This window comes from Cynocephalus volans, chromosome 8 (assembly GCF_027409185.1).
Source record: "Cynocephalus volans isolate mCynVol1 chromosome 8, mCynVol1.pri, whole genome shotgun sequence".
In the NCBI taxonomy this organism is placed as follows: domain Eukaryota; kingdom Metazoa; phylum Chordata; class Mammalia; order Dermoptera; family Cynocephalidae; genus Cynocephalus; species Cynocephalus volans.
The window spans coordinates 10,540,360-10,561,235 of NC_084467.1; the positions used below are offsets into that span (position 1 = coordinate 10,540,360).

Consider the following 20,876-nt stretch of genomic DNA (forward strand, 5'->3'; position numbering starts at 1 on the left):
GACAAGACAGTGTTGAAGATGAAGCCTGCAGTGGTGACTGTCCACATCAATTTGCAAGGAAAAAAATTAATCTTGTTCATATCTGAATTGAAGAGGCCCAACAATTAACAGCAGAAGCAATAGCCAACACCATAGACATCTCAGCTGGTTCAGTTTATACAATTCTGACTGAAATATTACAGTTGAGCAAACTTTCCACTTGATGGGGGCCACAACTGTTATGTCCAGATCAGCTGCAGACAAGAGCAGAGCTTTCAACAGAAATTTTAAACAAGTGGGATCAAGATCCTGAAACATTCTTTGAAGAACTGTAATGGGACATGACACATGGCTTTACCAGTATGATCATGAAGACAAAGCACAATCAAAGCCATGGCTACCAAGAGGTGGAAGTGGTCCAGTCAGAGCAAAAGTGGGCCCATCAAGAACAGAGATCATGGCGACAGTTTTGGGGATGCTAAAGGCATTTTGCTTATTGACTTCCTGGAGAGCCAAAGAACAATAACATCTGCATATTAGGAGAGTGTTTTGAGAAAGTCAGCCAAAGCTTTAATAGAAAAATGCCCAGGAAAGCTTCACCAGAGAGTCCTCCACCATGATAGTTTCTCTACTCATTCCTCTCATCAGACAAGGGCAATTTTGCGAGAATTTAGATGGGAATCATTAGGCATCCACCATACAGTCTTGATTTGGCTCCTTCTGACTCTTTTTGTTTCCTAACCTTAAAAAAATCTTTAAAGCACACCATTTTTCTTCGCTTACTAATGTGAAAAGGACTGCATTGGCGTGGTTAAATTTCCAGGACCCTCAATTCTTTAGGGATGGACTAAATGGCTGGTGTCATTACTTATAAAATGACTTGAACTGGATGGAACTTATGTTGAGAAAGTTTATATTTTTTATTTTTATCTTTCAATTCCATTTTTCACAAACTTTTTGAAGTCCCTTTGTACTGTGAAGTGTTGTTAATATTAAGTAAGATTTATTCTAATCTTTTCCATCACTTGCTGCTGTCACTCTCCAGTGTTAGTTTTGAACAAGCTGATATTTAGGAAACTAGGTGCTTTAATTAAATGGATTAAAACCAGTGTAGCAATTTTTGATAATTCTCTGGGTGAAGCATGTGAAAGGAGTTGCTTTCATAATTTTAAATGAAACACCAGTAAAACTTGATTCTTCTCATATATTTTTTTTAAAAAAAGATACTGGTACGTCTTGCCCATGTAAGATACTATGTGCAGTTTTGTGTGACAACAGCAATGCCAGTATCATGCTGTATAGTGGAGGGACCTGACTGATTGCAGTGGACATTTGTCTTAAGGGCTGCGGACAGGGAGCAGAGGAGGCTGATTCTGAGGCCCCATGTGCCCGGAGCAGGGCTGGGGAAGAAGGGGAGAATGACCAAGGAAGTGTGGGGTCAGCTCTGGGGTCATCATAAGGACCAGAATAGACTTTGCCAGGGATATGAGGGACCTTTGGAGGGTTTCAAGTAGAGGAATGTTTGAGTTGGGTTTAAAAAAAAATCTTAATTAAAAACCATTATTTTTTATTGCATTGGTATTTTTGTCTTTTAAACTATTTTCTTGAAGCATGAAAGTTTTAAAGATGAGGATGTAGGATTTATTTACTTATTTAGTTATTTGGCCTTAAAAGTCAACATTGAGGTACAATTTGTGTGCAGTAAAATGTACCCATTTTAAGTGTATGGTATGAGTTTGACAAATGTCTATGTTCATGTAACTACTACCACTGTCAAGTCATAAAACAATTCTGTCACCCCAAAAAGTTCCTTTTTGCTTCTCTGCAGTTAGTCGTTCCCTACTCCAGCAACCACTGATTGGCTTTCTGTCCCTATAGATTGTTTTTTCCTGTTCTAGACTTTCATAGAAATGGAATCATACAGTACATGGTCTTCTGTGTTTGTCTTCTTTTGGTCAGCATACTGTTTTTGAGATTCATTCATATTGTTGCACGTATCAATAGTTCATTCCTTTTACAGGAGGTGTTTCATGGGAGAGCATCTGACCATCTAGGAAAATCTGTTCATAATCCTAATTCTAAAGAATTAGTGAAGCCCCAGGTTGGCTTTCTATCTCTCATTTTAGGTCATCTACACCCGCCCCCTTTTTTCTAATCCTAAAAATATGTATGGAATAAAAAATTGAAACTACTTTTGCTGTTTTAACATATTATTAATATAGAATTATATTTTAATAGATAATTATAAGTGTGAATTTGATTTTTCAGACTTTTTAAAAAAAAAGACAAGTAAGGCAATTCCTATCTTTTATGACTTAAACCTCAGTGAATGTATAGTTTAGAAAATTAATGTGCTAAATAATGATGGTACTAAAATCTTGTTTTGAATCCTGTATTCTACTACATAAGTTAGCAATTTTTATAAAATCTGGGACATTGTGTTTCAGAATGAAAATACTAGATTATTTCTAAAATTTGAAAAAAATTAAAAACTTAAATAACATTTCCTTAAACAACTGGAAGGGATTGTGGCGAGGAAGGCTGCCTTTCATGTTCTAATCTCAGTGCTTTGGTAGAGAAGGAAGTTATGAGACTGGCTGTGCCTCAACTTTGCTGTCTTTTGACTTGCTCTCCATGTTCTGGCTGTGCCACCCCAGCCGTGTGACCTTAGGCAAGTCATGTGACTTCTTTGTCTTAGCTTTCTTGTCTGTTAAATAGAGTAATGGGGTCTACCCCACATGGTTGTGGACAACAGTAAATGAGCTAATAAACATAAAGCACTTACGCTAGTGCCTGGCGTATCGGAAACACTATTTATTATTATTATTTTCACCCAGTAACCAAATCCTGATTCTGCTCTATAAATACCTTCTAATCATTATTACTGCTCAAATTCAGACCTGCACATCCTTGTTTGGACTATTACAGAAACTTAATTGCCTTGCCGACGTTTCTCTCCCCATTGAGCCATTCTGCACTGGCCTCGAGTACTGCACTTACGGAACATGAATCTGACCATATAGGAAATCAGAAAAGTGAGCTATGGCGAGTTGTATAGAATGTCTTCGTGGATGAGCTGGGATTTGAACTTGACCTGCAAGCATGTAGAGGATATTGACTGGTCAGAAGAATTGAGGGCCAGGAGGACCAGTGGCCTGGGGTCATTGTCAGATGAAAGCCTGAATTGTGGAAGACCCAGAATAGGAAAAAGACCTCATATGGGGAGTGCAGGAGGGGCCAGAGTGTGGGCCAGAAACTCAGAGGTGTGCAGTGGCCAGGGAGAAACTTTCAGTCAATTGGGGATTTTTCTGTGATTTCTTCTAATAGAATTTTTTTTTTTTTTTTTTTTTTTTTTTTTTTTAAGAAAGCCATGGGTTGACCACACAGACCCTATCTGGCTTGAAAGCCATGACTCCACAGTTTGCTGCCTTGGATGGAGATAGTTTAAGTTGCATCTCAGTCTCACCCATTTCCTCTTCCACCCATTCCCACCTCTGCCATATTCTCACCCTGTATTAGAATCTTATGGACGAGCGGAGGAGGTAGGACATCAGGTGGCTACTTTTGCTTGCTAGAAGGTATTTATGAAAATCTCTGAAACCAGTAGAGAAACTAGAAGAAGGCAAACAAGAAGGCAGAGGGCTTGGAGAAGTTGAATATAGAGTAGACTGTAAGCCAGAAGACCTCATCACATCTTGTCGGTGCCCTGCCCAAACCCCTCAAGTGGTGTCCTGCTCTCTGAATGCAGTCCAGCTCTGCCTGGCTTCAGGGTTCCGCAGGTTTTGGTGGTGCCTTCTCCCTGGCTCACTCTGACCCAGCCACAGTGGCCTCTTTTTGTTCCTGACCATGCCAATCGCTTTCTCTCCTTAGCACATCTGCTGGGACTGCTCAGTCTGTAACACTGGCCTTGTTCTCATCTCTCAATCCAGGTCTCTATGTGACATCTCTGAGATGCCTCCCTCCTGCCATCCTAACTGAAGCAGTGTCCCCTCCTCATCTCTGTTATATCACTCTCAAATGTCATCAACACCATTGGGAACACCCCGCAGGCAGGCAGGACCCACCTCTCCTCTGCGTGGCTGCTTTCCTTGGGCTTGGGCGCATGGGGTACTCACAGGCCACATATAGAGCGCATGGAGGTTGCTGTATAATTTCCGGTTTGAAGGGTGATTGCGGCTGTGGGAACTGGAGAAAGAGATCAGATGCAACAAATTTGGAAGGATCGACAGCAGCGTTTGAGTGTTGACCCTATCCCTTCCTTGAGTCCTCTCCCCAGCTTTGCTGACCCCATGCTCTTGGTGCCCCCTGCCTCTGCGATGGCCTCTTCTCAGACCAGGATGCCTTTGCTGCTCCCTTTTTCACTTCACTCTTTGATTATGGCATCCCGAGGACTCTGTTCTTGGGTCTTCTCATTCTCTGCTTTCCATTGAAGCTTCTTACCTGCTCCCACAGACTCCGTTACCAGTCAGGTCTGTAGCACCTCACAGCCGTCTCTCTTAGCTGCTGACTGCTGGACATTTGTTTGTTTGTTCATATGGACCACTGCTCTGAGCTAAGCATTCTGCGCCAGGCACAGGGTCTGCGTCCTAAACATGCCTCTCCTGGAGAGGTGATTAAATGAGCCAACCAGTAGGGTCTTACAACATGTAGACTTCTGGGAGTTGTGGTGTTGTAACTGAGCCTTAGGGGAAGTCCTATGAGGGTAGGGTAGTGGAGAGAGGCTTCTAGGAAGCTAAGGTGTCCTCTGGGCAGAGTGGAGGCCTAGAATACAAGTGCAAATTGCCCTGTTAGGTAATCTTCCTGCCTTGCTGGGGTCTCAGCCTCACCACCCTGGGGTTTAAAAGCAGAAGGTAGGAACTCTCTTCTGCTTTTCTTTCTCTTTGCAGGAGCTCAAACAGGAGGATTGATGGCAAGTTGTTACCTTTAATATCCTGAATCCATTGCAACTTATCCCAGTTTATTTTGCTTGTTCTCCTTTAGAGATAGAAGTGAAGCCCTAAATTGCAAAAGACACTTGTGTCTGTCTTGGGGGAGCTGCTCTACAGTTGTTACTTTAACTTTTTAAAAAAATAATTATAGATTCACTGGAAGTTGCAAAAATAGTAGTTTCCTGTGTCCCCTTCTTAACTCAGCTTTCTCCAGCAGTAACCTTTTTCATAGCTGTAGTTAGTATGATATGAAAACCAAGAAATTGATTTGGTACATAATGTTAGACTACAGGCCTTATTCACAAATCAGACAATTTTAGAACACAAAATTAAGCAATCACACATTTCATTAGCCTCCAGAAAGGTGATATCATTACACATGATAGCCTTCAGAAAACTTCACTCTACACACTTGAGAGTATTGTTATGATAATAGCTCTGTCCTCATAGACCCCTGAAAGGAATCCCTGGACTATGTGGTATGAGGTCCCACTGGGTTAGTGTTAAAATGTGGACTCTGGATTCTGTCTGGATTTTATCTTGGCCCCGCTACTTTAAAACTGTGTAGCCTGGGAGAGTTACTCCACAGGGCTTCTCTACGGTGTAGTATTTGAGAGTTCAGACCTTGAAGCCTGACTGGATTAGAATTACCTAGCTCTGGCACTTACCAGCTGTGACTATGTGCAAGTTTCAATTTTGTCTGTAAAATGGGGTAGTGTAAAGATTGAATGAGGTGATAGAGTGCTTGGAATGCTGTCAGACATACCCTGCACACCCGTCAGTGTTAGCTGTAGTTACTGTTGTCGTGAGGATTAAATGAGGTAACGCAGGTGAAGTGCATAGCACAGATCCTGGCTCAGAGGAAGGAGTAGACATTGTACTCTTCCCAAGCTCCGCATCCCGCCCTGCAAGGGAAAGTCATCCCAGGTCAAAGGAAAGGAATCATGGGAAAGCGGTAGAAGGACCTTTCAGAGGCTCCCCAGCAAGGTCAAAACTAGCAAAATCTCTCTAAGGTTTCTTGTCCTAAGTGGCAGGAGCAGAAGTTCCTCGAGCCAGTGAGCTTCATGAGGAGCGGCCTTGATTGGCTTTATTAGCCCTGTACCCTCACCACCCGGCACATTGCTAGCCCAGGGTGGGCACTCAGGAGGTAGTTCTTGATGGGTGAATGATAGACTGAATGAAGGAGAGAGCCTGTAGTCCTTAATTAGGATTAATTAACTTCCTTTGAGTTTGAGGTAGCAAGTTGGAAACATTGGATTAACAAGATCAATTGATAGTTAATAACTAAGTAATTAAGTTAACAAATTTAACACATTACATTTAGTACATACTGTTCTAGACCCGTTTGTGCACTGATACATTTTGGAGACTGTACTTCATTAAGTAAAATAAGAGTCCTCATTGAGGTCCACATGATAGGAAAGCAGGGAAATCCTTTAGCTTCTTCCGCGTATATCGTGGTGATCAGTGTTACAACCCCCTGAAACAGGAATGTTTCTTTATTCAGTGGCAGCGAGGACAGGGATGCCGGGAGACTGAGCCATCTCCGGGCAAAGGGGATCCCAGAGCCCTGGAGGGAGCTGCAGCTGGGTCCTTGCCGAGCTTGCTGCCTGCGCTCTGCTTGGTCGCCCACTACTCCTGTAGATAACCACATGGTGCCACTTTTTCATGTAGCGTCGCCCATGCCTGCCCCTCCCTCTTCCTCTTCTGTGGACACTTTGGTCTTTCTGCCTGCCTGTTCACACCAGGCTTCTTCCTAACTCAGGATCTGGTCCTTGCTGTGTCCTTTTCCTGGCACATTTCCGCCTGTTCTGTCACATGATTCCTTTTTTACTTCTGGGGAGGTCTTCCTTAAGCAGTCTATCTGAGATGGCCCCCCTGCTCTGCCTCTTCACTGTGTGCCCTGTGGGTGCTTGGTTTTTCTTCAGAGCCTCGGGCATTGTATGTATTTGTTTGATTTTGTCTGTCTTCCTCACCAGAGGGAGGCACAGTTGAGGCAGAGGTTTCGCCTAGACTGTTGCCTGGCCCTCAGGAGGGACTCAGAAATATTTTAATATATTAAAATTGAGTAGATATTGCAATTTATTTTAGACAAGATCAATCTGGGAAATAATCAAGGATCAAATTGTGATTCTTTAGCTTAAGACCCTGCTTAGAGTATGATATTACATCTGATTCTATCAGAATATGTATAAAAAAAGTTTATGAGTGTGTGAGGGAGAGATTTTTTAAAAAAATGTTCTTTTGTAAATTGATTGCTTAGAATTGATAACATATCACATTTAAAAAAAAAGTATTCTTACATCGATCCAGAAGATAACCTACCTCAAATTCAAGAAATTGAGGCACACGTGGAAAAATGTTTCCTGATAGATGACCCTGCTATTTTATTTATTTCTGTCCCTCTTTCTTCCAAGAAAAGGTTCAAGTTAGCTTTACAAAGAATTATTAACTCATTCAAATATTTAAGTGACAGCAAACGTTTCAAGCCTACTGCTGAGCACTGGGAAGGCAGCATCGAATATGATAGATACCTTCTGTCTTAGCTGCAGTCCCACGGGGGGGGGGGGGGGGGCGGGCACACATTAAACACATAATAATACAAATAATTATTTAAAATTGTGCTAAGAGGTATGAAGGAGAAACAAGGAAGAAGAGAGGGTGGTACTATTTAGGTGGCCATCTCACTAGTCTACCTTCATCTCTTCTTGAGTCATTGATTTTCTGAAAATGTTCCAAGTAATTTGTAGCATAACCACCGCAGTGGAGATTCTGGCAGCTAGATGGGGTAGGGAAGATCCTGGGGCTGGCCGGTGTCTGCACGGGGTTGCTGTGAATTGAGATCCTCCTTTGTTAGTTGATTCCTGTTGTAGTGTGAAAGATACTGTAATAAACAGTAAAAAACTTTCCTTACTAGGTAAATGAGCCCAGATGGAAAGTAATGAGTTGACCTAAAGCAGGGAAACAAATTCATTGGAATTTTTCTTATTTCTTTTTCCCACGGCAGCTCTGCTGAGGTCCTTTATATTCACAGGTGTTTCTGAAATTTTAATACACGTGGTCTCCAACTTATACTCAGGTAACAAAATTTCCTGTGGGAGTGACCATTTCCATGTTAGGCACCACCTTCTGCTGACATTTGCATGGAAGTCTGGAGGTTTGAGGGCAGAGTTCGCGTATCATATCCCCCAGAATCTTAAATGGAAACTTCAGAATGGCTACAACTTGGGCTCTAGAGTCGGACAGACAAGGGTTCAATCTTTAGGCAACTTCCCTAAGGAAACTTTCACTTTCCTCCTCTGTGCTGTGTGAGGGGAGACAGTGATAGTCTATCAAGCACGTAGGTGGTTAGCATAGTGCCTTGCATGGGGGAAGTTCTCAGTAAATGTTAAGTTGTTATTAGTATTACTGTAACAAGGCCTGAAAGTTTCAGTTTAGGTTAGCAGACAGACAGTCTTTTCAAAGTGTGGGGCTCCTGGGGAGGTTAAATGGTGCCATCTTTGCCCAGGGTCAGAGAAAGGGAAAGAAAACTCTCCCTCACTGTGCTAAGTGGCCAGTGCTGATAGGACTCATAACTCTGGCTAGTATTTGTTAATATTGCTTCATTTATCGGTGTTGTAAAAGAATTGTTATGTAGCCTAGGGTGACAATTATCAATTTAATACCTGCTCTCCCCTTGGAAAAAATTTATGCACAGTTCCAAAAATCCAGTTTATAGATTAAAATTTTAAAATTCAGCTTATAGATTAATATTTTTAAATTTAAAAAAATTTAAATTTATTTACAATTTAGCTGATTGAAAGTACCATAAGACCGATTTCTGGGGTGAATTTGATGCTCCTGTGCTTTGGAAGGCGTTTGGGGGATGTCATCAGGACGAAGGTGAGAGTCAAGCAGGAGCGTGGTGTTTGTGCCTCTGAAGCACGTGCACCATTGGTTTGCCCAGAAAATGAACCCGTCTCTAGATGACTTCTCTTGGTCTTTCCAACTTGAAGCAGGCCAGAGAGTAGACTTTCATAATGACTCGGGATTTATTTCTCTGGAAGCAGCCTATTGTCATGACAATAAACAAAAATTGAAATTCTGGGAGCATGCATATATGGATGATATTTTTTTCTTGGTACGCAACATTCTTAAAAACTACAAAAGCTTCATTGTTGTGGGAATAATTAATTTTTTTAGCTTGTAGATGGCTTTTTGCCCACTTTGGTTCCTTTGAAAATCTTTGAGAAATGTTTCCCTTTGCACTGAAGTAAAGCACACTCAGGCTGCAAAACCCATCATTCTTTAAGAGTGTCATGATATATACATCAGTTCTTTAGGGTATATGTGTACCAGATAATAGGCACTTGGTTTTCTTTTGATTTGGAAGTTATTTTTAAAATAACAGTCATGTTCTACCAGATGGCTCAGATCTCTCCCTTCCTTACATGCATATCTAATAGTAATCTTATTTCTTAAGATTATGATGAATTCCAGCCTAAACTTTGATAAGTGATGATATAAAACTGTTTCTTTACAACTTTGTGACATAGTGGTGACTTGGTATGCAGCGGTAAATTACTGTTTCCTGGAAAGGTTGCACTTCCAGTGAGGGACCAAAATAAGCTGTAGTGTTCTTGGGTGAAATATTCAAGCCCTGGTTGTGTTGTTGGAAGGAAGCCAGGATGGGGCAAGGTCAAGTTTGGCCAGTGTGACCTTTCTGGTATGTGCTAAAAGTATTCATATAAGTGGGGAGTGTTGATTTTTATTTTTTAAATGTGCAACATACTATTGGTAGCCATTCATTTTAAAGTAAGCTTAAGCTGTATTTTGCTGCCAGATTCTATTTGACTTTAAAGCAATATGGTGGCAGAGATTTACATATTTTGAAAATGGCTACAGGTAGCTGGAACAAATAGATTAACACAGACATGCTTGAAGGTTGCAGTGGTTTCCTTTGGACATTCACAAGCAAGCTTCAGAGTAACTCCCAAAATGTGCTTGACATCATCATTTTGGTCTGGCTTGCCAGCTTCAGGTTTCAGTTACATTTTAGCATATTTGCTTGTTGGACCAGAAGGAAAAAATGCTACTTGGGTTTTCTTCCTTTTGCTATGATCCTTCTGTTTCTTGACTTGCAGAGTGCTACTGAGCCTGTGGCAGCCACTGAAACCCTGGCCGAGGTACCTGAACATGTGTTGCGAGGACTTCCAGAGGAAGTGAGACTTTTCCCATCTGCTGTCGACAAGACCCGGATCGGTGAGTACTCTGGTCACAGAGCCAGATGGGCAGTGAAGAGCAGGCAGCAGTGAGGCTTCCTGTGGGGCATGTCGGGTAGGGAGCATCTACCCTTGACTTGGAAAATGATGTAGTATTTGTGCATTTTCCAGTCAAGAATCCAGGGTGGACATAGATTATAAAAATAAAACCAGGAGTACATACACACCCACCCAGAATGCACATTCACACCACACACACACGTGCCACACCACATACCCTCCTTGGTGACTCAACTAATTGTCCCCTTCCTCCGCATGTCCCTGGGCCTCTTTCCACAGAATGTTATTCCTTCCTCTCTGATTTCACCGTGACTAGAGTAGGATTATGTTATTATATTTATTTCATTATTTTGTAATTGTTTTTACATCTGTCACTGTCATCGATTGTGAGTGCCTTCATTTCTTATTTATCTTTATGTCTCCAGTACCAGTCACTTTATGGACCCTCAGTAGATATTTGAATGAATGACACGACCTGAGTGTATCTAAATGCTTCTGGCTGGGATTTCTCGTTGAACACAAGTGAAGCTTGTGTGTGTTTGGTGTTGTTTTTGTGGCCTTATCTTTAGACAGAAGGCTAAGGAAGTAAACTATAAAAATTTAGTCAAAATACTATCTTGGAATATGTCATTTTTATATCCTGTTTTCTGTTTTTGGATGTACTTTTGATATTCCAGGTTATAAATATATGTATGTGGGTACAGTTTTAATAAATGCTTTTCCTAATTCTCATTGAAAATTTATTCAATGAGCAATTTGAGTATTTATATTATATCAAAAGTGGTTGATTTTATAGCTCAACTAATTGACTTTTAGTAGTGTTATCCAATGCAGTTCATAGCAGACTTACAGAAAGGTGGAATTTGTACATCCTAACTGGACAGGACTAGCCCAGCCTCCAGCCCACATTCTGTATGTGAAGAAACTGAGGCCAAAAGGTGAGGGAACTTGTCCAAAATGATGCTGTGTGCCAGTGCCCCTGATTCCTCAGCTGGGCTCCTGCCATTTTACCGACTGCTTCTTCAGCGTATCTATTTGCTTTATGTCAGTGCGTAGAAAATAGAAATAACCCTAAGAGTACCGTGGATGAGTGTATGGTTTGGCCATCTGAAACTCCGAAAAGCATATTGTTCCAGTAGCTGTTTTCAGGAAGCTCAGCTAGGGAGGAGTGTTTTCCATTTTAAGCAAATGAACTTCAAAAATATTATACGTAAAACTATATTTCTAACCCTTTATAAAAACAACTCATGTTTATTAAAGACAATTAAAAATCTGTAGAAAAGCAGAAAGAGGAGTTTAAAAATTATTTGTAGTTTCATTCCATTCTGATATTTTTTTCTCTTTAGTTGTGATTATGTTATTCTTCAAGTATTTGTGATTGTACTGTGTGGGTAATTTTACATGTAAAAATTAAAAAACAAATATAAAATATTCTTTTCCAGTTATAAAACAGTATATGTTCTTTACAGGCTATTTGGAAAATACAGCAGAATATAAAGAAGAAAAATAAAAGTCCCCATTGAGGACTTGATTTAATTTGATTTAACTTAATCTCAGTTGATTTAACATTATCTTGCTTTTAGGCAGTCTCGCCTTTTAACTATTTTGTGAACCTGAATTGATTTTAATGCTTTCAATTTTTAAAATAACCACAATAAATTATAAAAATATTGGTTTTGTTTTCTAGGTGTCTGGGCCACTAAACCAATTTTAAAAGGCAAAAAGTTTGGGCCATTTGTTGGTGACAAGAAAAAAAGATCTCAGGTTAAGAATAATGTATACATGTGGGAGGTAAGAAAGAATTCTTGTTCTTTGTTTATCAGAATTCTATACATTTTAAATAAATCATTATCCTGTTCTCTCAGCATTTGACATTTTGAAATTAAAGCATTTTAGTATGTTTTTTAAAATCAAGAGTATTTTTATTAAAAGAGAAAACATGTTTCTCTGGATACAGACTATATACGCTGTTGTATTTTGAAACTGCTTGGCTGTCTTCAACAATAAATGTCAAATCCATTTTTTGTATTGCCTTGTCCATGGTGTTTTGCTTTGCAACTAATACCTTGACTTCCTGTGCAATGGTCTGTCACTTTACAGGCTTGCAGATATACACCAGAAAAGACACTCCAAGATGGCTGCAAAGGAAACACTGTTAGGTTCTTCTCTGTATTTTACAGAGTAATTTCTGTGTCTCTGGAATATGCAGAGTTGGATATATTTAGCACACAGCACAATTATCTAGAGCTTTTAATTTTTCAAAAGTTTCTTTTTCTATTAATTCTATGTTCTCAGAACAATCCTGGAAGACAGAACAGATCATTAGCACATTCTTGTTAGAGGAGAAGCAGTCAGGAGACGGAGATGAGATGTCCTTCCCTGTGGGGGCCCGTGTTTGGTGTAGGTGCAGAACTAGAATTCATGTCTCTTGCCTAAGAGGTAGGCAGTTAAAAATGATTTCATTGCATTGCCTGTGTTTAAACCCTGCCTCTAGCTTTGTGACTTTGAGCAGGGTACTTAACCTCCGGGCTATAAAATACTCAATTTAAAAAATGGGGATAATAAATATCTTAGGATAGTTGTGAGGATAAAGTTTTTTGTTGTTGTTGTATACTGGGGTACTGCATGGGATTCAGCGTCTGTGTTGGACTGAGTTCAGGTCTGTGCCCTGGGGAAGCTCCTCGCATTCTTAGGGGATCTCCATGATGTGACTCCTTTTTAAAGCAAGTTAAGTTTTTGGATGATGAGGGAAATCAGATTGTCTTAAACTGAATCTGTTTTTCACACATTAATAGATAAAAGCCTAAAAATAAAATATGGCTAAGAAATGTGTGGATACTTTCTGTGAAGAAGTTCTGTGGCATTTGTATGTTTGAGGTATGCTGCTATTTTTCTCAATGCTACCAGCAGTGTTTCTTAACTTGAAAAATTTGACGGTTTCTCTCAGTAATTTTGAGTTTCTTTGTTTCTTGTGGATCTGTAATAAGGTGTTTTCTGACTATTAACCCAGAGAGCTATAGGAAACAAGGATTTACCGTGAGAATCATTGCACTATGTTGTTTCACCACTTTTGAGGTGAAAGAGCTCTGTATTTGTAGAAAAACTGCCCAGCCAAAAAATGGTATTATTAAAGAGAATGCCTGCATGATAAGAATGTCTTGACACCAGAATTATGCTCCAAAATAAACTGCATTTTTAACTTTAGGTGTTTCCCAAGGGAAACTAACAAGTATGCTCTAGCAAGTTAGCACTAATCTTGATGAGGATAACAAAGGAACCCAAAAATGCTTATTCTCCTTTTGTGTGTATAACGCTAAACTTGATCAAATACCGTTAATATTAAATTTATTTTACCTAGTGTAACAATTTGGTGTTGTTGGGCATATTTTATAAATTATTAATAGAGCCTTTTGTAAATTAAGCTTCATTTGCATTGAAATTCATAGTATGACTTGGTAGTAGGGTTGTTGAAAAATTGTGATTTGGAACCTTGACACATTAGGGACTTGATTTCCACTGTAAACTTGTTAATAGCCATTGTTAATTTGAGATACTCATATACTACTATAGTTTGCAAATCCTTATGATAGTGCCAGTTCTTTTTAAGAAGGTTTAAAGATTTAGTTTTTGGCAAGGCAGACTTTTTCTGCAGTGTTTTTAACAGTTAAAAAAAATCTGGATCTCATTCAGATAGTTTTGACTGCAAGATATGTATTTGATGTGGAGACTGTTAAACCTTTTGCTCTATTAAAAGTAGATATAGATGATGTGTATGTACAAATATGCATATGGCAAAGTAGAGGAAGTATAAATTATAATATACATACACATTTCTTATAAAGAATAAAATGAAAATTGAGGTAAAATTTAGTGTTTGCCCACTAATTTATTCCAACGCTGGTCTTACCCTCAGAGTAGCATCAGAATGCCCCTTATTAATGTAACGGAAACGGCTTATCAGCAGAATTTCATCTTGGCATTTGTTCTTCCATTAAACCCCCTTAAGACCAGCTTATCTCTTAGCAGCAGGGTCTCATACCCCAGCTAGAACTCCATGTTAAAGCTAATCTAAGACAAAGTGTTAAATTGCTTTTCTTGGGCCCTTGATTATCTAACTCTGTCTGAAGTCCTCTAAGCTTTCGCTGAAGACATTCTATTAAATCAGAAATAACAGGAGAGAAACAGTGAAGTATCTTCAGAGTGAATGCACAAAATAGCCGGGTTCTCAAAAGAGGAGAGCATTCTTTTTATCAGTTTCTGGTGGGGAACAGCTAGCTAACTGAAACTCAGGACTTCATGTAATAAATACTTCTCTTGGCTACCCCTATACACGCTGAGCAGTCTGCAGTATTGTAAAAATCCTTTCAAAATCACTTCTGTGGGGTTCAAATTATTTCTAATGAGCAGAACTTTTGAATTGTTTGAATAAGAATTATTTTAACAAGCCTGTTTTTTTTTTTTTTAATCGACTTTATTTTTTAGAGCAGTTTTAGGTTCACAGCAAAATTGAGTGGTAAGTACAGGTAGTTGCCATAGACCCCCTGTCCCCACACAGGCACAGCCTTCCCCACTATCAGCTCCTGCACCAGAGTGGTACATGTGTTACTGCTGATGACCCTGCACTGACAGGTCATTATCACCCAAAACCCATAGTTTACCTTAGGGTTTACTCTTGGTGTTGTACATTCTTATGTCTTTTTAAAATTTTAAATGTGAAACATGCTCATTGCAAAATAATAGAAATAATACAGAAAAATATAAACAAGAAAGTAAAAATCATTTAAACTCCTGCCGTTCAGTTGTAACCACTGTGAACATCTTTGTGAACATTCTTTTAACTCTCTGCTTCTCTGTTTTTCTTGTTTCTTACACACACTGGTACATATACAAACACCATATATAGAAATTTATGCAATTGAGATGAAATAGTACATGCAGTGTTATAATGTGCTTTTTTCTTTCAATATTTTGTGGACACATCTGTGCCAACTACTTATCTACATCATTATTCTTATGGCTACCTAGAATTCCATTGTGTACCACCCGCGGTTTATTTAACCAGATCCTCTGTTGGACATTTAAATAGTTTTAATCTTTTCATGATTATAAAGAATTCTTCAAAGTATAAAACTCACCGTATATAGATATGTGCTGACTTGTCTGATTATCTTCAGATAAACTTCTAGAAGTTTAAATATTAAGTCAAGAAGTTTACGTATTTTTTTTTTTTTTTTGCCAGCCGGTACAGGGATCCCAGCCCTTGACTTTGGTGTGATCACACTGTGCTCTAGCCCGCTGAGCTAACCCGCCAGTCCTAAAAGTTATGTACCTTTTAACTTTTGTTAAATTTTGCCAAATAGCCCTCCAGAAGGATTGTACCAGTTTATATAACCACTTGAGAGTACATATTTATTCTCAGCATCATAAAATCCAGTATTGTTAATCTTTTTAATTGTTTTTTTAATCCATTCTTATAGATGAAAACTGATAGTACACTGCTTCTATTTATGTTTTATTCATTCCAGCAACAAATTTTGAGTCAGGAGGATAGAGGGAAGAAGTAGAATTTCTTATCAGTTAAAATGGATAGAGAAATTATCTCTATAATGAGAAGACTTTAATATAATTTTTTAAAGAAGTGAAAACATTTTTTATCAGTCACCATTGTTATGATTAAATATAAACAAGTTTATAGTCCCTGCTGTCTCAATTCTTCTAATTTCAAACTATTTGTAAGTTAAAATTGCAGGCAAGAAGAAAAAAGAGTAGAGAAGTCAGCCAGCTGATTCTGCAGAACCTTTTTTCAGAAAGTACTACTCAGCTCTTGCTGCTGCTTTTAATTTCTAAACCATGCATCAAAGGAGCACCATAGGGAAAAGTCTAGATTGCCAGGGAAGTCCAACTTGCCAACTGTTTTTTACAGCCTTGGAGCTAAAAATGATTTTTATGTTTTTGAACTGTTGAAAAAAATCAAATGCTTTGCAACTTGTGAAAATTATATGAAATTTAAATTTTAGTTCATGAACAAAGTTTTATGGGAACACTGCTACAGTCATTTGTTTACAGATTATCTATGACTACTTTTGCCCTGTAACAGCAGAGTTGAGTGGTGGTGACAGAGGCTGCATGGCCTGCAAAACTGAAACTTTTTTTGTGTGGCTCTTTACAGAAAAAGTTTGCTGAGACCTGGTCTCGATGTGTGGAGAGAGAAGCAGTAGGAGTGAATGTGGTGATGTCTGGTGATTCTGGTTTTCTGAGAAGCCAAGTGACTGGTTAATAGCAGTACACAGATTTTGAACTTGGTACTTGAAAGTGGGATGGCTGTAGAATTGGTTGTCATAGAAACAGTAAAGCCAATTGCATTCTTCTCTCAGGAACCACAGGACAGATGAGGACATTGAAGTACAGAGAATTAAGGGATCTTTCTGAACAGATTAACTCGTACTCAGATTGGCAGCTTTGTCTGGTGCAAAAAATAAATAAATAAATAAAAATCTGTTTGGGAGTTTATTTATTCATTCATGTAACCCCTGTTTGTTAAGCTTTTACCACATGCCAGGCACTGTCCTAAGGAACACCAAGCTTGGCATATAACATTTATGGTGTTGTAAACTCCTCTCCTCATGGAGAGTTTTGTTTGTGGAATAAAGGAATACTGGGAATGACCTAAATCTTTCCGCAAATGAGAAGTCTGAATACCAAGTGGCTTGCTTGATGCCTTAAAGCTGTTAGTCCTAGAGTCGTGTCTAGAGCCCACGTTTTTTTGGTTGCGTTTTCAGTGCTCTTCCCACTTGCAAAGCCCAGAGACTCTTAGACTTTTTTATGTTGTGGACTCTTGAAAATCTCCCCAGAAAATATACACCTACGTGGATATACACAAAATTTTTGCATATCATTTTTAGGGTTATATGGAATTATTAAATATCCGTGGTCCATAGGTAGAATTTCTGATTTAATGATAAATTATTTTGTTCACCTAATGGATGTTGATTGAGGGCCTACTGTGAACCAGTCAACATTTTGTGATCAGCTGTTGTTGGGAGAGGTTCCAGAAACAGCTGTGTAGTTGTAGATATGAAACCTACTTAGAGTCATTTCAAAAGAGAGGTCAGTCAGTGTGGCTTGCTCAGTAGAGATGGATACTGGACTGGCTTGGAGGGCTTGAGACCCCAAGCTATTTATTTTTAAAAAATTTGTATTTTAGAATTGCCTTTTAAGTAACCTATATATTGGGAAATGTCCTCTTACAAGTGGGTTTATTGTAGTAAAATGTGCCACTGCCTATCAGACTCTCTTTTGTTTCCCTTATTCTAGAACCTTGAGAACATTTTAGAATGCAGTGATGCATTTGAATAGTTCTTAAAAGAAGTCCCTGATCTCCTAAAGTAGTCTGAGTGAAGTAGTCGATATTGAAGATCCATTTTTGTTGGTAGGCACCAAAAAATTAATTCTGTAGGCCGGCGGTTTTATCATCCTTAATGAGCTCTCTAGGTATCTAGTTCTGTAACTAAAAAATAATTGGAATTTGAACATGTCAAAATGGTATGGTATTTTCTAGGTAGCAGTGTTAATAAAATTCTTTGGAACTTATAAAGATATAACTGTTATTAAATATTTTCATTGAAATGCTTTCATACCAAAGTGAGGTTATCTTTTTTTTGCCTTTATCCTCATACCTTTAAATGAGGATAGCAAGCTCCTCATCGATTTGACTACAGATTAGATAACATACATGAAATTAGTTAATAAAGACGACTCTGGCTCAGTAAATATAGTTGAACCTGAACATCAAAGGAAAATACTCGAATGATCATGTAGAGGATAAAAACATTTTTTGTTGTTGTTCTTGAATACTTTTAAAAAGATTATCAGCTAAGTAATATCTTCATTTTTGCTTAGAATTTTTTTCTCCCCTAATGTTAGAGAATACAGGCTGCCTTTTGAATAAAAAAATTAGAATACTAAGTGGGAGAGCATGTTTTCCAGAGTTGACTTCTGAAAGCTCTCTAAGATTTACTGATGGGAGACTCATTGATGGTAAGTGTGAACTTCCTGTCTGTCTTTCAGGAACGGACAGAGAAAGTGGGAAACAGGGTGTAGGTTGTAATGTTGGAAGTTCAACAAGCTAAATTGCCATAGAAATGAAGATATGGAAAGGAGCCTCTGGCGGTATGGACAAACTAGGGTCCCTGAAATGGGAGGCTGGGCCTCTAAGAGATCTCTGTTGTTAATGTGTTAGAGCCCCTGGTTACATGCAGTGGGGGTGGGGGTTCCAGAGAACAGCCAATGGAAATGGCTTTATCTTAAGGGTGAATGTAAGACTTATCTTAACGTGGGGGTCCGTATGGCGTGAAAGGATTTCTTCATTGCCTTGTCTTAATTCCTGGGAGTGATTTCTGTCAAAGTGAGCTGTTTACTGCATGTTGAGATTAGGTAAGCACCTGGTATCAGAACAGCTGAAGATTTGAGTGATGGTTTCTTTGCATTAATTGAATGAGAATTTTTTATTAATTTACAAATTTGAATTAGTACATGTATAGTGTTAACAAGTGAATGATAAGGAAGTCTGTAAATTAAAACTCACACTCCCATCCCCTGAGGTAAGTAACAACTTGGCTTGTTCTTTGTAAATCTTTCTCTACATGGCATGAAGATTTAATTTTTCATGTGTATTTAAAGTGGCATGTGTACTAAATTTTGAATTTAGATTATTTTATAACTATTTCAAAATGACTGGATTAAATTGAATGGAAATCGGGTGGTATGAAAACCACATTCTGCTTGACGTAGTTAGTACCCAGTCTCTGTTTGGTGGTGGAGGCAGAAAGGGGTTAGGCCCTAAATAACTTAGGGGAGGTGAGGGATGGGAAGAGGGGTTTGGAAAGAGGAGTGGTAAATTGAGAACTCCCCACAGTAGGACAAAAGTACGAGCCCCCCTCACCCATTTCCTCTCTGCATATCTGTTTTATTTTGATGGAGTAAATGAGGGTTTGAGTCCTGGCTCTGATTTTTAGTGACTTGATTATTCTACTAAAGTTACCAAACTTCTGTAAGTTCCTCTCATTAATAAAAGGGACTTAATAATATTGCACAGGCTATGTTATAGGTACACATGAAGGTTAAGCCTCAGAGCACGTAAAGCATTCAGCCCAGTGCTTGGTACAACCGTGCTTCTCTTTCTTTAGTTCTCTCTCTCCAAATGGGAACTTTCAATCTGAAAGTTAGTTAACTTGTCGAAATTCTTTTGTAATAGTTCATAATCAGGAGTCCTGGACTTGTTAACGTGGACTGTTTTATAGATTGGATCAGGAAAAAAATATTGATTATGTGGGATCAAGTTAGCCGAGTATTTCTTGGTCATCATAAAGATCTGGAAATAGATTTATCACGTGTCGTTTGTTGGGTTTGAGCTAGGGTGGGAGGTTTAGCTGCCTTTGCATTGTCTTGTCTGAAAGAAGAGACTGTAGTTGGTTCTCCACTGTCTTTCCGCTACCTGAGCCTCACGGTGTGTGGCACTTTGCAGCCTAGTAATTTGTAGTTAACGAGAGTACTTGAAAAAGTTCTTGGAAAAATAGAGTTAAAAGATAATGCAAATCTTTTCACAAACTTTTTGTAGTACCCTGTACATTAGGCAGAATCGTATAGCATTTTGGAGATAGGTTGTGTGTGTCAATCTCTGAAATTAATTTGATAGGAAACCAAGGTTAGAACAACTAAAATGGTAATTGTATGAAATACATTCTCATCCCAGTTCCTAAACGTAAGATTCAACTCTCAATAAAAATGAGAAAGCTACATGCTTTTTAAAAATGTATATATATGAGGGCGTCTTCAAAAAGTTCATGGTAGGATTCGTATTATCTTTTAATTCCATTTTTCACAAAATTTTTGAAGCATCCTCATATAATGATGATGAGGAGGAAGATTTTAGCTTAACATTCAGCAGATCTTTGCTGCCTTTATTCAAAGGCAGGTGTTTGTTCTAAAGACTAACGTGCTCTTCCCTCCCACCTCCCTTTTTTACTATATAGGTTATACTAAATTAATGGAGGAAAGGTAGAACATTCAGATAAACCAAATAAAGAAAATAAAAATTATGGACTATCCCACTTCTTAGAGAACACTATTATTCACATTTTTACATATTTAGTTTCAGGTTATTTTTATCTTCCTATATTCATATGTTTAAAACAAAAATGATATATAATCTATACTTTCTGTGTAATGCATACTTTCTTTTCTTTATTCAATCATCAATGTACTGTGAATATATTTTATGCTGATAAGTATATTTCTACAACATCTGGTTATCTTTGTTCTCTTCTAACTACAGAAATCATGCATGTTTACAGGAAAAATTCTTAAGGAATATAGAAATGTCTAACAGAAAATAAAAGTTTCCACAAAATTCAATTAATCATTTACATAATAGTACTTTTTAGTGTCATCTTAATATTCTTCTATATGGATGAGCTAATTACATATTGTTTTCCATTTAGCCATGAATTAGAAACAGTTTATAATAAACCACACTGATATGAACATCTTTGTACATACATCTGGGTGCAATTGCCCAATTACCTCAATAGAATAAATTCCTAAAAGTGTATATGCTGGTTAAAGTGTATGAGGTTACTTCAAAAAGTTCATGGAAAGATTAGTATTGTCTTTTATTTCTGTTTTTCACAAACGTTTTGAAGTACCCTTA

General features: G+C 38.4%; 1 protein-coding gene across 6 annotated transcripts in view; it reads left to right on the forward strand.

Annotated features, from left to right (window-relative positions):
* The window catches only part of PRDM2 (PR/SET domain 2), a 121,785-nt gene that overhangs the window by 21,276 nt on the left and 79,633 nt on the right, over window positions 1-20,876 (forward strand). For all 6 annotated transcript variants that reach the window (XM_063103868.1, XM_063103876.1, XM_063103877.1 and 3 more), the window contains exons 3-4: window positions 10,031-10,148; window positions 11,856-11,959. In XM_063103868.1, the coding sequence (XP_062959938.1) occupies window positions 10,031-10,148; window positions 11,856-11,959 (222 nt within the window). The remainder of the gene's footprint in view (window positions 1-10,030; window positions 10,149-11,855; window positions 11,960-20,876) is intronic.